This window comes from Lytechinus pictus, chromosome 2 (genome assembly GCF_037042905.1).
Source record: "Lytechinus pictus isolate F3 Inbred chromosome 2, Lp3.0, whole genome shotgun sequence".
Lineage (NCBI taxonomy): Eukaryota > Metazoa > Echinodermata > Echinoidea > Temnopleuroida > Toxopneustidae > Lytechinus > Lytechinus pictus.
The window spans coordinates 30,653,804-30,668,960 of record NC_087246.1 but is presented as its reverse complement, the minus strand read 5'-3'; the positions used below and the strand labels follow the sequence as shown (position 1 = coordinate 30,668,960).

Sequence of the window (15,157 nt, the reverse complement as noted above, 5' to 3'; positions counted from 1 at the left end):
CTCTTCAGCTTTTTTGAGATCTTTTTATTTGTGACCACTCACACCCCTGAGGTAATGAGGGAGGGGTGGGGAAGTGAGTGGAAGAGATGAGTGAGGGGGTGGGGAAGAAGATGGGGGGACAAGCTGTGGAAGAGATGAGTGGGGGGAGGGGGAGAGAGAGTGGAAGAAGTGAGTGAGGGGAGGGAAAGAAATGAGAGAATGGGAAGAGGGTGGGGGAGAGAGTGTAGAATAGATAAGTGAGGTGAGGGGGAGATAGTGTGGAAGGACTGAGTGAGGGGTGGGGGAGAGACTGTGGAAGAAATGAGTGAGGGGGTCGGAAGAGGGTGGGGGAGAGAGTGTGGCATAGATAAGTGAGGGGGGGGAGACGGTGTGGAAGAGACGAGTGAAGGGATTGGAAAGAAGGTGGGGAAGAGAGTGTGAAAGAGTGCCAGAATGTGGCAGATTGTGATGGAGAATTGGAAAAAGGCATTCTGTCCGATATTGTATCGTGTTGTAAAGCCCCGAGCCCCTGACCCATTTCCTCGCTATTAATGTGATGGCGTTTGGGGAGGTGTCCACCAGTACCATCCGGCGTCTGGCATTTTAAATCACAATAAATTGGAAAAATGCATCTCATATCTCTTTTTTTTTTTTTATTGTGGAAAGGTTTCTTAAACCACACTTGATCAATATACATTTACACAACTCTATATAAATACAACAAAATAACACACCTGTCATTGATGATAATTCAATAATATTTCATACGCGTTCATCATTTTGAAAATGTTCAGGTTCAAAACATTCCGAGATTAACTACAAGAAATTAAACAGTAATATCAATGGTTGATAAATACATTGAGTGGTACTGTCATATGAATTTGGTCAAGCTTGAACAAGAGATAATAATTCATATTCTAGTTAGATTTGAGAAATTTCGTCTTCCTAATCGAATACCTCCTAACAATATTAGGTAACATGGTGTTCCTGAGTTTCAGGGCCCGGTTGCATAAAAGTTGGTGTTGTGATCTCTAAAAAAAATCAGTCAGAATTGAAGACACACACCTTGTCTGTGGGGCACTGAATAGACGTTTTCTATTTTAGAATAAGAAACAGATTCTTGTTCTTGTTTTAATGACAATTATCTTGTCATTTTAATGGATAGAAACTATTCATTTTTATAAAAAGAACCAATACATCTTTCGAGGTAAGTCTATTTAGAGCGTGACAAATTGCTTTTCATTCGTAATTTCTATTGAATGTTGGATAGGGGGGATATAAGCCGTAATAGAAAGTTTTCGAAATAGTTTGAAAATATGAAAATGTAGAATTTCAAAGGAGAGGAGTATAATTTCTATTTTGAAATCTATGTCAAATTAAAACAAAGTCAAACACATAATTCGACAAAAACAGGAGAGATCAACTTCAGTACCATTCATTTAAAAAAGGTGGGGTTTTTTTCGAAATAAGGCCTAATAAAAAAAAAAAGAAATCAAAGAAATCTAAAACAAACCAATTCGAAATTATATTCTGCCAAAATTGTTAACAGACAGACCTTATACCTATGAACAAAAATACGTTCTCCGTGTTGATGCTCCGAAAAAAAAATGAATATTGCTCATTGGCTAACCCTTGCTCAGCATGCTCAGCAGAAATGTACAAAGAACCCCTGCATGAACAACAGTTTTTTTTTAAATCACGATATTCTTTCTAAAGGTGATCCTTATTTCAATTGTATCTGTTACACATTAGAGCAGTTCCAAATGCCCAGTTTTCTTGCCACTCTGTGTAGTCGTCTCTTCACATAATAGTAAAATTGGTACTCGTATTTCATTCGCTGTTTTAAAATGGAATAGGTTTTGTCTGAAGGATGCTTCTTGTAAGTCGTTTTGAACATTGTCATCGGTCGACCTACAAAGAGGAGAAAAATTAGAAATGATTACTAAAATGTAGCCTATGAAATTATTCACTTGCACACCCACCCCACCCGTACATACCCCTCACATATACACGCATACACGTTGGCCTACATGTATTTCGCTATTAAATAAATAAGTTTATTATCGTGTCTGGTTTCACACATATAAAAAGCGTGCAGAAATCGTCGTTTAATCTCCATGGTCTCCATCATTCACGTCATGTTCACCATTTTGAAATAACTACTTGTATTCATTTCATCCATAGGGTTAGGATTAGGATTAATTAATATCATATAAGGATAGTATACATGTATTCCTAGGATGGGGGTGTTATAGCAGCATACAGACCTTTTATCATCATCCGCATGCATTATGAATTTTCATTGGTATTTAAGTAATTGCAGAAAGTAAATTATTAATTTTGTTTGTATATGTAAAGTTTTCAACAGTGTTGCGATATATTGTACTTTTCATCTTTGTGTATACTTATTCTTAAAGCCAATGGAAACCAAATTTCTTTGTATGCGTACATTGACCAATAAAAGAATCTTGAATCTTCAGCTATTCGTTCAATCAATTTATGGAAGGCACAATACCTAAAATCTTAATTCAAAATCATTTAAAGTTGCAAGAAGCTCTTACTTTTGCCCTCCTCATATATTTTTGCTACCCCTCCAAATGTCTCCGGAAGTAGTTTTTCGAATACGGCCATGGAGAGGTCATACTCTTCTGTTACACCAATCACTAGGAACTTGTCAACGTTCCGTTTAGCTTCATTGAAGGCAAACGATGGAGATTCGCTGGAAGAAAAAATAAATTATGACCAAAACATGCCATAAAAAATGATAATTTACTGTCAATACTAACAAACGATCAAACAATATCATTGCAATCTTTAATTTGGCATATAATGTGACGTAACTTTATTCAGAGGGTCGTGTGTTCGAATACCACAGCGGACAAGCGTGGCAAGGCGTCAATCCACACATTGCAACTCTCCACCCATGTGTTAAATCAATGGGTAGCCGGTAGGATGCGGAAACCTATGTAGAATGCCTAGCCATTGAGTCTTGGAACTCTTGTTGTAATGCTCACCATGGAGTGGTGAAGGTGCATATACATTGTTTGCAAGCATGCCAGTATCCGATGACCGGGGTAATAATCATTGCAATGTAAAGCGCTTAGAAACAAAGTGTTATGTAATAAGTGCTATATATGATAATGTAGCTATTATTACTCTTTTGTATCGTTGGCTCAGGGAGATATTGCCTCCCTGAATATACCGAGTTTTTGTTAACCTACCCTACCCTATCCCATCTCCCTCTTATTTATATTCCCATGGGCTACTTTGTTTTTTGGCGTACATTGATATGCAATTCTCTTTTGCTATGCTATACAGTGCGTCCCACAAAAAACGAAACCGAGATTTATCGATGATTTATCATAACTTAATCATAAATACAATAGACAAATGACCTACCATTTTAAAGCTCAGAATCTCCACTTTCATTTCAAATTACTTAGATTATTTCTCATTCACGCATGAGTGAGCAAAAACAATTTGAAGAGGGGATACCAAAAAGTCATTTGGTGGGCTGTATCTGGGTTTCAAAAAGAAAACCACATTTTTAAAAAGTTCAATATCTGCTCTTTAATTTGATACCTCAATTACAGAAAATGGTCAAGAAATAACAAAGTTCTGGTTATTTGAAATAAGGCTTGAATTTCAATAATTTCATAAAATGAAGAGGTTTTACAGGCTAGCGTTCAAACTCACTCGACGTTCCGTTTTGTTGACGATCAGCCATGCATTAAATCTTTTGTTAACCATGCGATAGCTTCTGTGGGAAACCGGTGAAAACACGCAATTTAATGAAATTATGGAAATACAAGCATTGTTTCGAGGGACCATAACTTTTTTACTTCTAGACCTTTTTTTGTGATAAAGGTATCAAATAAAAGAGCAGATATTGAACTTCTTAGGCATGTGATTTTCTTTTTGAAATTCAGATACCCCCCGCCAAATGAGTTTTTAGTATAGTTTCTTTAAATTGTTTTTGCTCACTCATGCGTGAATGAGGAATAATGATATCAGCTGAAAGAGGAGATTCTGAGCTTTAAAATGGTAGGTCATTTGTCTATTGTATTTGTGAATAAATTATGATAAATCATCGTTTAATCTCGGTTTCGTTTTTTCTGGGACGCACTGTATAGAATAGTGGAAATTGGGGGATAGCTCATTTAAACACAAAAACAGGTGATGAGCTGCCTAATTGCGTAACCTGCTAATGCATGCTTCATGCCTCCCCGTGCCATATGTGGCCTAATGATTGTGAAAATTACTATTCGTTTTTTTAATACGATGCTTAATGAATGCCTAAACCATAGAGATATATACTTATAACGTATATATATCTCTATGGCCTGAAAACAGAGAGGGGTACTGTCGTGCGCAAAGTGTAACATAATTATTTTCAGTGGCGTACCGTGGGTCATGGCATTGGGGGGGGGCACCAGCAAAATTTTCGAGTCACTTAGGGAGCGCGCGGGCCAGGTGGGCCTATACTGATCTAATAGAGACATTTTAAGGACATGCAATGCCATTAAACGGATAAGTATCTCACTGATCAAATAATGCGAGCGCGAAGCGCGAGCTGAAAATTTTTGATATTCAGACCTAAAAGGGACATTATTTTTATAAGCAAATTTTTTGCAATCGTGATACGTACCTGTCTCGCTAAACAAACAATGCGAGCGCGAGGCGCGAGCTGAAATTTTTGTATATATTGACCCCAAACAGGGACATTTTAAGGACTATATTTTAGGTATCCATTATGAGTATAATAAATATCTCAGCATAGTCATCTAATGCTAGTGCCATCCTTTGCTGATTTTGTTAGAATTACATCTAAACACATGAAGCACTTTTTGTAGTCATTGAAATCATGATTATCATACGCATCTCACTAATCAAATACTGCAAGCGCAAAGCGCGAGCTGAAAATTTATGAAATTCAGACCTGAAGAGGGGCATTCTAATGCTTGTTTGTAGGAATTCACTAAGACCGTACGTATTTCACTAACCAAATGATGTGAGCGCGAAGCGCGAGCTGAAAATTTTTGATATTCAGATCAGAAAAATTGACATTTTAAAGACTGATTTTAGGAATTCATGAAGAGCAGACATCTCACCAATCAACTAATGCGAACGTTAGCACGGACAGGAAATGTTTTATATTAAGACCTTAAAATTGGGCAATCACTTTAAGTAGTCATGAAAAAAAAGTAAATGTCACTACATAAAACAATAATAACTCGAATTGCTAGGAAATATATTTGGTGTACATTGATTTGAAAACGGGAGGTTTTAGAACAACATGATTATATATCTCGTTAAACAGTCTATTCGAGCACCAGGAACAATGAAGACATAGGCCCTGAGCAAATTATGTTTCATAAAGTTATGAAAAAAATGCTTCTTATGTAATATAACATAACATTATATAATGTAACATTATAATGAACAATGATTTCTACTGTCCCCACTACGTTTCCCCTCCTTTCTCCCTCTTTTTCTCCTTTTCCCCGTTTTTTTTTGGCCAGCCGATTGGGGGGGGGGGGGGCACGTGCCCCCCATGCCCCCCGTAGTTACGCCACTGATTATTTTAGTGAAATAAATGCGAGTTACAGAAACTACGTTGCATATCTATAACTGCCTACTACTATATATATATTGAAACGGACGCACAATACATAATGTCATGAAAAACATGAAGATGGTGCGTTTCCTTATGCCCCGTGCGTCTGTTGGTGTGGATTCAAACTGGTCTTCCGCACTACAGGGCCGAGTGACCACTTTAAGGAGGTGTTGCAAGAAAGTATTTGAAATCAATTGCAAATATTCTGTTGCAATTTTACAACTGATTGATATTGATTTTAGCTGTAGCAAATCAGATTACACTCTTTGTTGCAAGAAGAAGATCGGCAACCAATTACAAATTTACAATGAATTGCCAGAAAATACACTTGCAACTGATAGCCCACATAAATCGAAGAACCCCCCCCCCCCCTTCCTCGCGTTTACCTGCAACCGGGGGCGTATCCACAGAATGCTGTAATATACATGTGACGAAATAAATCGTGTGTGCAATCTCTTCTGTTTTTCTCGACACAGTCATCAAGCGTCTACAAAACAAAAACAACGGCATCAAGCAAAATCATGGAAATCAAATGTATCATATCCTAAAACATCAGTTAAATTATCAATAAAAAGAATTAACGAATGGGTATCATGCATTAGTACTTGCCGACGCATGACCAGCCATGCATCCGGTAAATTTGCCATGCGTCCGGTAATTACTTATGCATGGCAAATTTACCGGATGTATGGCTAGCCATGCGTCGGTAATATGCATGGTTGTAAAAAAAATTGTTTTCGCCAAAAAACTTTACTATTCTATAAAACAAATGATACACAGGTTTGTTCGTGCAATGGTAGGACTAGTGAGCATGCTATGAAAACTATTCCTAAACCCACGAGGCGCATAGTTACCTCATGCTCACAAAACCTACCGACGCACTCACATCTTTGCATCATTTGTATAATGATCTTCATTCCAGTTTTGCAATATCTGGGTCCCGCTTCATAAAGACTAATTATATTAAAACAAATGCACGATATATATCTATAACAAGTTTGCTATATCCATCATTCAAATTCAATGATAGTTTTATGAGCTTTTGCAAATTTGTTGTCACAAAGACAATTAAATAAAATAAACGTCGAAATATGAGAGATTTCAATTCGATTCCAAGGGGGAGAATTACCTCGTTTGGAAGTGCCAATTTTGAGTCAGGCCGGTCGAACAACTTCAAGAGCTTTTCTTTGTCTGACGTTACGTCACCGTGCCGCAAAAAGTAGAAATGAGATTCAAATCGATCAATTGGGTCTCGTATCATGCTCATCAGAATCAGTTTCTTCGGCGAGCTAAATGAAAGGAAAAGTAGACATTCAAGAAACTGTAAATTTCTTTTACGAATATTCATATTGTTTTATACTAATGGGCGGGTAGTGGTTCTGACTCTCGCCTTTCAAGCAGAGGGTCGCGAATTCATATCTCACTTGAGGGACAGTGTTATGCTTGTTTGATTTTTCTCTTTTTATTGTAATCAACTTTTTTGTCGGGGTAGACTTGTCCTTTAAGCCACATGTTGATAAACTCCACCCAGGTGCAGCTACCTAAATGGGTACACGTAGGGACTTTAAATTCGTTACTTGGCCTATTATTGTATCTCACAAAGCGACTGTCATGATTATCTTATTGAGCTTGACCAGTTCAGTTAGCATTTTGTTGTCCGTATTTGACATTTGTGGTTCTTACAGAGCTCAATTTGTATCTTTAGATTCTGAGATGAAGAATTACTTATACACAACCATTTTCAATAACGTTGTTGTAAAAAATTTCACCTTTTAGAAAGAATACCCCTCCGTGATACTCCCACATTCCTTAACATTTACCACAAAGTCAAGTGTTTAAAATCATCTTGGAGATGATTGGAAAGCATATTTATTTGATAGAAAACACATTTGACAAAATCAATTTATTTATACCGTATTAAATTGAAAAAAATGAAATTTTCACATCCTATGGTTTATTCAAGGCAGTTCGTGACAATTTTTAAACTTTTTTTATTTGCATATGTGTGGCTATAGCTTATAGGAGACCATTGAAAACAAACCCATGTAGTTTTGGACTGTCGAACACATAGTGGGTATCTCTCTGAGCTTGCAACGGGTTTCGCGACTAGATTGTGATTCCTGACTTGGGTAGTTGGAGAGACGTCTCCGCTAGGTCTCTGAGACATCTCCATCAGTTACAGAGATGTCGCGGGGATCTGCACGAGGCTACTTGATGTTTAACCTACTATAATAGTTTCTTAGGTCGAACGAAGGAGACTTCTCTGTGACATCTTAGAGAGGTTCTTCGACGTCTTTGGACAAGGGGGCGAGCACTTTTCCTGACGAGGGGATATTGCCGGAAAGCAGTCGCTGCGACCTTTCGGAAACATCTTCGAGACGTTGCTGCAACTCAGAACACTACCCGGGACTTAGTGGATACTATGTAGCAATATCTCAGCGGCTGTCTGGCAAGGTGTCACCTTGAAGACGTCACAGAGATGTCTCATTGGTTAGACTTAAGAAACTTTTATATTGGAGACGTCTCCGTTACTGTAGTATCGGAGACGTCGAGAAAGGGCCGTATAAAGTAATACATTTCAAATATATCTATTCTAATTTACAATCATCAATTGTAACTTCTTTCTCTCTCAGATCGATAATATTAACTCATGAAAAATTATTGAAATATCACACGTGTTATGCAATCATGAGATGGTCGTATGTGTCCTCTAAACATTATCACTTATATAAAGCTATATAATGTAATCTCCATTATCATGATAATGTTAATTATGCTATTGAATGCTTATTATAACAATTATGATAATGACGATGATGTTGATGATGACGATGATGATGATGATAATGATGATGGTTAAAACTAATAAAGGGCTGATAGCATTTAGAATGATTAATTGACCACTATTATGATGCAACTCACCGACTCAAGTCGATATAGCGGTAATGGCCATGGAGGACAGCGCCATCCTCAGATTCCGTTATTTTCGACGTCATATACTTGTTCTGAAAATGTAATGCCAGTGTCAGAATGATCATTAAGATATGTTTAATACATGTTACATATCAATGTTCGTCCTCATATTCTAGGGGAAAAATACTGATATACCTCACTGTCTGGAATCCTGAGAATACTGGGAAAATTCTTGGAAATTATGTTTGATGAATTCAGAATTGGATACCAGAAATATTTCACGAGGTGAAATGACTTCCCTTCTTTTTGCATTGGCTGTATATTTCTAAACCATGCGTATATTTATTATTTGTATTGTGGCGAATGATAATAAATGTTAACTAAAAATTCTTTGCATCAGAAAAATGTTTCTTTTATTTTACTTCCATGCTTTCTTTCAAGTCCAGGTTGCCAATTAAACAAATGGTAGTATCAAGTGAAGCTCTGAGAAAATTTAAGAAATAAAAACACAATTGAACATAAGATTGTAAATAATGATATAGGCCGAAAGATACAAATAAAACACCATTGCCAATAAAAAAAAAAAAAAAAAAACATGGAAAGAAATTCTTTACAAGACAAAAGAACATGCATTTTGAAAGAACAAGAAGATGGTGAAGATGAAAGGAGAAGGAAGAGGGAGGGAGAAAGAGAAGAAGAAGAAGAAGGAGGAGAAAAGTAAATTATTGTTTCTTACAACTTCTGAAGTTATATTATTCTCAATCAAGTAGTCGATAGGTACCAGGTTCCCAAAGTGGTGTACTTCTCGTAGGCGCTCTAATGCCCACACGACCGTACGGGTACCAGTTTTGGGGATGCTCAGGTATAACACAGTCTTATTCTTAAAAAAAAATAGGGAAGACGATAAATACATAACAAATTAATATCTTAGACGCATACAAGAGAAAGGGAGAAATGCACGTATGATAGACTTAAAACAGGGTCCTGTGAACGATTTTTTGACTGGGGGTGCTGCAGTAAATTTGACAAGCCCCCCCCCCCCCCAAAAAAAAAAAGGGGGATTTCACTACAAAGTGAAGTCCGTTTTGGTGCCAAAAGTTTGTCAAGCAAAAAAAAAAAGGTTTCACTCAAAATGATAGTAATTTTCCTTATATTTTTCTCATTTGCCACACCTGGGGTGTTGCGTGGGGTGCTGCCTATATGGAGAATAATACACGCAGCACCCCTTGGAAAAATCTCCCCAGCACCCCCGCTTCCCAGGGCCATGTAGGCTAATCTGACAATAATAATAATAATGAGTCTCATCAATACGCATCATCCCAAGATTATGCGATGATTGGGAAAGACACACTCCCCGTCCTTTTTTCATGATTCCAATATTTCGTCACAAATTCAAAGGAATTTAATGTTAAATACATTGATTTTGAAACTGGATTGATATGAAAGACGATCATAATAGATAAAACACAAAGGTTGATCTATTAGATTTCGAATAAACCACACAACCAGAAGGAACTGAATTTTAAAAATGTTCAAATTAACGAACCCTTTTCTTTTTCGGATTAACGAACATCGAGGTAGAGGCAATTTACGTGTTTCGGAACTACGAACCTTCTGAATAACGATCCTTCGAAACTCTGGACTGTAACAGTTTCATTGACCCCCCCCCCCGTTTTTTGTTTACCTCGTCCTTGATAAATATCAAGACGCCCTTGTATTTTCATTAAAATTTTCTCATTATGTCAAAAAATGTTTATTCTTTAGTTCGCTCCATGATACTCATGATATACTATATCAAGTTAAAAAGTCATAGCAATACCTTCCCATAAATCGGTTTTCCATAAGAAGTCAATTCGTCCTCCTCGATATTTTCTTCTGTGCATTCATCATCCGCTTCCAGTACATCCCATTCGACTGTCGAATCGTCAACGACTTCACGCACGTCTGTATAGAAGGAGAAAAGACACTAGCGAGTTGTCGCTATCGCGACGGGGACAGATACTACAACATAGAAAATCTATTTGAAGATGTACGTCCGCAAATCACAGTAAACAACTGAGAGGTCTTTTTTTAAAATCAATTTTAGATGTATTTATTTATATAATGCTTAGATGTACTTATTTATTATTGCTGTTTAAAAAAAAATCGTAGTTTATTGTTTGAAATTATATCTGAAATAGAAATACTTTTTGCAAAATTGATCGTGGGCCCGGCAGCCACTGCGCATCGCCAGATCGACGTAGCTCTATCCCTCAAATCGTTGAACGCCAAACAAGGTAGCAGCTACTCCCATTAACGTCTTTTGGTCTGACGCGGCTAGGGTTTGAACTCCCGACCTCCCGGTTGTGAGACGGTCGCTCTACTCACTAAGCCAACAAACCGGTATGTATTATCCTCATTCATTGTTTGAAATGTATATAGGTTTCAATGTTTTTATTCAAAACCTCACGGCAGATCAGGTTTTGTTGAATTGGCCACCCGGCCTGGCCATGCTGGTGAAATATGAACAAAATGAATAAATATGGTTATTTTTATTATTGCTAATATTATTATCATTATCATCATTGTCATCATCAGTAATGAAATGATCATAATGACGACGATGTAACGGACAATGACTAAATTAAGATTATGACAATCGGCCTCACTCAAAATTTTGTTTTCCCAATCTCTTGCGGAGATCGAGTTGTGAAACAATTCTTGCGCAGTTTGTGCGAAGTTCTTACGATGTATGTGCGAATGCAGTGTGTACCTTGGATTATTTACGATCAGTCAGCATAAATATACCTTGTTCGAACTGTCACGATTTCCACCAAGATTAAAATGGTTGACTCAGTCATGGAGTAATCGTATCAGATCAGATCAGGTTAGTCGTGGCATTTGTATTGATCGTAGAAAGAAATGACGGTTCAAGAATTTTCGTGATCAGGTACGAAAGACTAATCGTTTTCGTTCGTATAGAATCGTACGACAACGTGAAAAGAATTTTCCACCACAGAACAAGTGGAACGCCTCTGGCAGTCTGGCCCGCAATATGCGATTCGATATAGCATCAGTGCTGACTTTGAAAACAACTATTGAATAATTATTCACAAAAGAAAACATTCATATGATAATAGGATACTGTGCCATTGACCCAAAATGACCTTTGACCTTGATCATGTGACCTAAGACTTGTGCAAAACATTCATTCATACTTGATTACCCTTATGTCTATGTTTCATGAACTAGATCCATAAACTTTCTAAGTTATAATGCCGATTCAATACTCCAAACACGGCCAACGTTCATTGACCTTAAGTAACTGATCTTGGTCATGTGACCTGAATCGTGCGCATGGTGTTCAGGGATACACGGTTGCTCTTATGTTAAATTTTCATGAACTAGATGCCTAGATCCATAAACTTTTAAATTTATGACAATTCCACAAATTCTCCCAAAATTACCTAAGTATGTTGACCCTAATTGACCTTTGACCTTGGTCATGTGACCTGAAACTCGCACAGGATGTTCAGGAATACTAGATTGCTCTCATGTCCAAGTTTCATGAACTAGATCCATGATGACAATTCCACAAATACCCCCAGCATAGCCAAAGTTTGTTGACCCTGAATGACCTTTGATTTTGGTCATGTGACCTGAAACTCATGCAGAATCTTCAGTGATAGGCCATTGCCCTATATGTCCAAGTATCAGACTCATAAACATTCTAAGTTACGACATTTCAAAAACTTTGATTAAGATTTCAATATTGATTCCCCCAACATGGTATAAGTTCATTGACCCTAAATGACCTTTGACCTTGACCATGTGACCTGTATTTAGGCACGATGTTAAGTAATACTTGACTGCTCTTATGTCCAAGTTTTATGAACTAGGTCCATATGATTTATAAGTTATGATGACATTTCAAAACCTTAGCCTATGTTAAGATTTCAATGTTGACGCCATCGCCGCCGTCTGAAGAGCGGCGCCTATAGTCTCGCTCTGCTATGCAGGTAATATTCGGGCAAACTTCGCGACTTGCGCAAGATATTCGGCAAAGTCTCGTGATCTGGCTGTTGATTTACGAAAACTTTGCTATCTTCGCATATACCAAGAGAATATTCTAAATTTTGATAAACATGACAAAAGTGTAGTGTATGAAAACCCACTCACTCTTATTAGAGGATTCATGAGCAATCAAGCCTGAATGCAAGTGTTCTCAAAAAGTAAGAAACCGACCAAAATGAGCTTTTGGTATTTTTTTAAATATATATAACCGTGAATGCGAATGGTCCTTATGGTATAATCTTAAAAATTGACCTACATGGTAATAATACGAAGAAAACAAATCAGATTTTTTATGACGTACCAAGTATCTCTGGTCTACTCTAATAAATAATTTCAATCATGTATATTCTAATACAAATGCATTTTATCAATACCACATGATTAATTTCAGACTATCCATTCCGTTATTATGACTATATTAACTTCTCCTTAGATTTTTGTATAGTAATATTTCAACTCTGGAAAATCATTTTAATTGTAATTCAATTATTCGTAACATCTGAAATTTTAATATCTAATGATGATCTATCTATCTAATTTTAATCTATTTTCTATTGCTGTTTTCAAGTTTTTCATGACCTTTTAAATTTTTTGGTCATTTTATTATTAATTCTATTTATTGTATTGTGTAATGATATACATTTACATTGTTTTTACTTTGTAAATATGATATTATGAGTCTTCGGACTTTTGTCATGTAACCATTCACAATAAAACCAGGATTGAATTGAATTGAATTGATGTCATACCTTTTATTTGAATTCGATGCCGCAATCTGTAAGGATCTGTCCACCTCATCGAGCTCCTCATGCCAAGGTGCAACCCTGACAAGATTGCAAGTATCACAAAAATGGTAAGCCATAGCTTCCTATTTGCTGTGTAGCAGGTTGCCATTTGCATGCTCCTTTTGAGAAAGAACCGACGCAATGAGCAGCAGTTTCTTTCTGTTTTCATGTAGCCACCAAGAAAAGACAATGATTTCCCCGGTAAAAGCTGGTAAGACATTGCTCAATCCGACACTGTGGTCCCCGGAATGATTTCAGCTTTCCTGCCTGATCAGTTGCAGAACATAATTGACCTCCAATTAAGAGAGGGATTGATCAAGTCATGTTTGACTAGGGTCATCGTCTTCGGATTGTGTGCATCTAAATGAGATCACGCATGCAGGTGCTTCACAATGACCACTCTTGAGGAATGTGGGATAATTGTTGGCCTTTACAAAGGGAATGTTCCCTGAATGTTGTCGTACCAACGAAGACACAGACTCCAAGCCGGCCAATGGTGCGCCATTCAGGGGCGGATCCAGCCTTCGCTAGGGGAGGGGCGGAATATTTCTTAAGCCATATTTTCCCTGATCGGCAGCTCGAAGTTGATTTTTGTTTGTTTCTTTGAAGGGGTAGTCCTAATAGTCACTTCTAATCTTTATTGTTACAAATCAACATAAATATAATAATCCTAAGCCTTATTGAATAGTGCGAGCGCGTATCCAAATTTGGGACCTTTCGCAATCCTCAAGGACGCTAATATTAGGGTCCCCTAACACAAAAGTTAACGCTTAATCATACACTTGATTTTTAAGATTGAATGTGCATTATAGTCAATAGAATCAAACGTAGAAAACTGCTCTACAATCAATGCTAAACTTTGTGTTACAGGGGGGTTACAGGCCCTACAGATCTGCTTTTCGTGTGCAAAATCCTTTTCTGCGACACTCGCACCATACATAGCATGTATATTACGACTGATGGCTTGAGATATTCGAAATGCAGACCTAAAATAGATTATGACATGGATAAGAAAGTGGTTTTTCAAACAAATCGAGTACATATTGAGTGAGGAAAAACTTACTGAATGAAGGCTTAGATATAGATCATTACAGTCCATCGAATCGATATTACATTTATTGTGGATTATTGGTGTATTACTGGCAATTGATTTCATGGGTCAGATCAACCTCTCCAGCCGAACATTTCGCGTAAGTTGATATGTGCACACCATTATGTAATACGTTTGAACTCGTTTCTTTTTGTTTCTTTTGTTTATTTTGTTTATTCCTTCTACACAAACGATATGCCTCTCGCACACGATGTAATGGGCATTATGTTTTACTTCCCCCAGAAATGGGGGATTAGATTCAAATTCCGGGGGGACCACTTCCATTAATGAGTGGATACCAGGCACGACCATGGGGTTTCGAAAAGTACCCTAAACAAGCTGGGAAGTAATTCTTTTCCAGATTATGAAAATGCATCTCTCAACAAGAATTTAGCTTGTGAAACCCTACAAGTAATGGATATCCCTTTTTTGTCAGCATTTTAAACATCGTTTTGACACCCTTATAACGTTACATAGGCCTATACGTAACGTACCTGCCCACTCTGTCCCCTTTTACGCGTGGTCGCTCCTGGTATCCACTAATCAATGGAAGTGGGCCCCCCGGGCGGCCTCTCGAGCTCTAGGAGGAGTCAAATGTGGCTTTGGAACGTCGTCCTCAATGAGATATATCGCTGTTACCATAGTAGCAACCAAAATTTTGCACACGAAACGCATATTGAATGTTTCCGTCGCAGATGCGAAACGAAAAAAAAATCTCAT

At 37.4% G+C, this 15,157-nt stretch overlaps 1 protein-coding gene across 6 annotated transcripts; it reads right to left on the bottom strand.

The window, feature by feature from the left end:
• Position 1: 1 nt before the first annotated feature.
• Positions 2-14,603, bottom strand: LOC129254417 (uronyl 2-sulfotransferase-like). 6 transcript variants are annotated; one of them, XM_064115396.1, is made up of 9 exons: positions 14,461-14,603; positions 13,312-13,869; positions 10,329-10,453; positions 9,246-9,389; positions 8,519-8,601; positions 6,726-6,885; positions 5,983-6,083; positions 2,541-2,698; positions 2-1,890 (listed from the first exon to the last, which is right to left on the bottom strand). In XM_064115396.1, exons 2-9 carry the CDS (start codon positions 13,565-13,567, stop codon positions 1,721-1,723), a joined length of 1,197 nt encoding a protein of 398 aa, XP_063971466.1. In that variant the 5' UTR covers positions 13,568-13,869; positions 14,461-14,603; the 3' UTR covers positions 2-1,720. The 6 variants fall into 6 exon arrangements, with proteins under 6 accessions (XP_063971466.1, XP_063971443.1, XP_063971452.1 ...); XM_064115373.1 differs by having other exon boundaries at positions 13,312-13,982; positions 14,411-14,570; XM_064115382.1 differs by having other exon boundaries at positions 13,312-13,874; positions 14,411-14,551.
• Between the last annotated feature and the right edge of the window lie 554 nt (positions 14,604-15,157).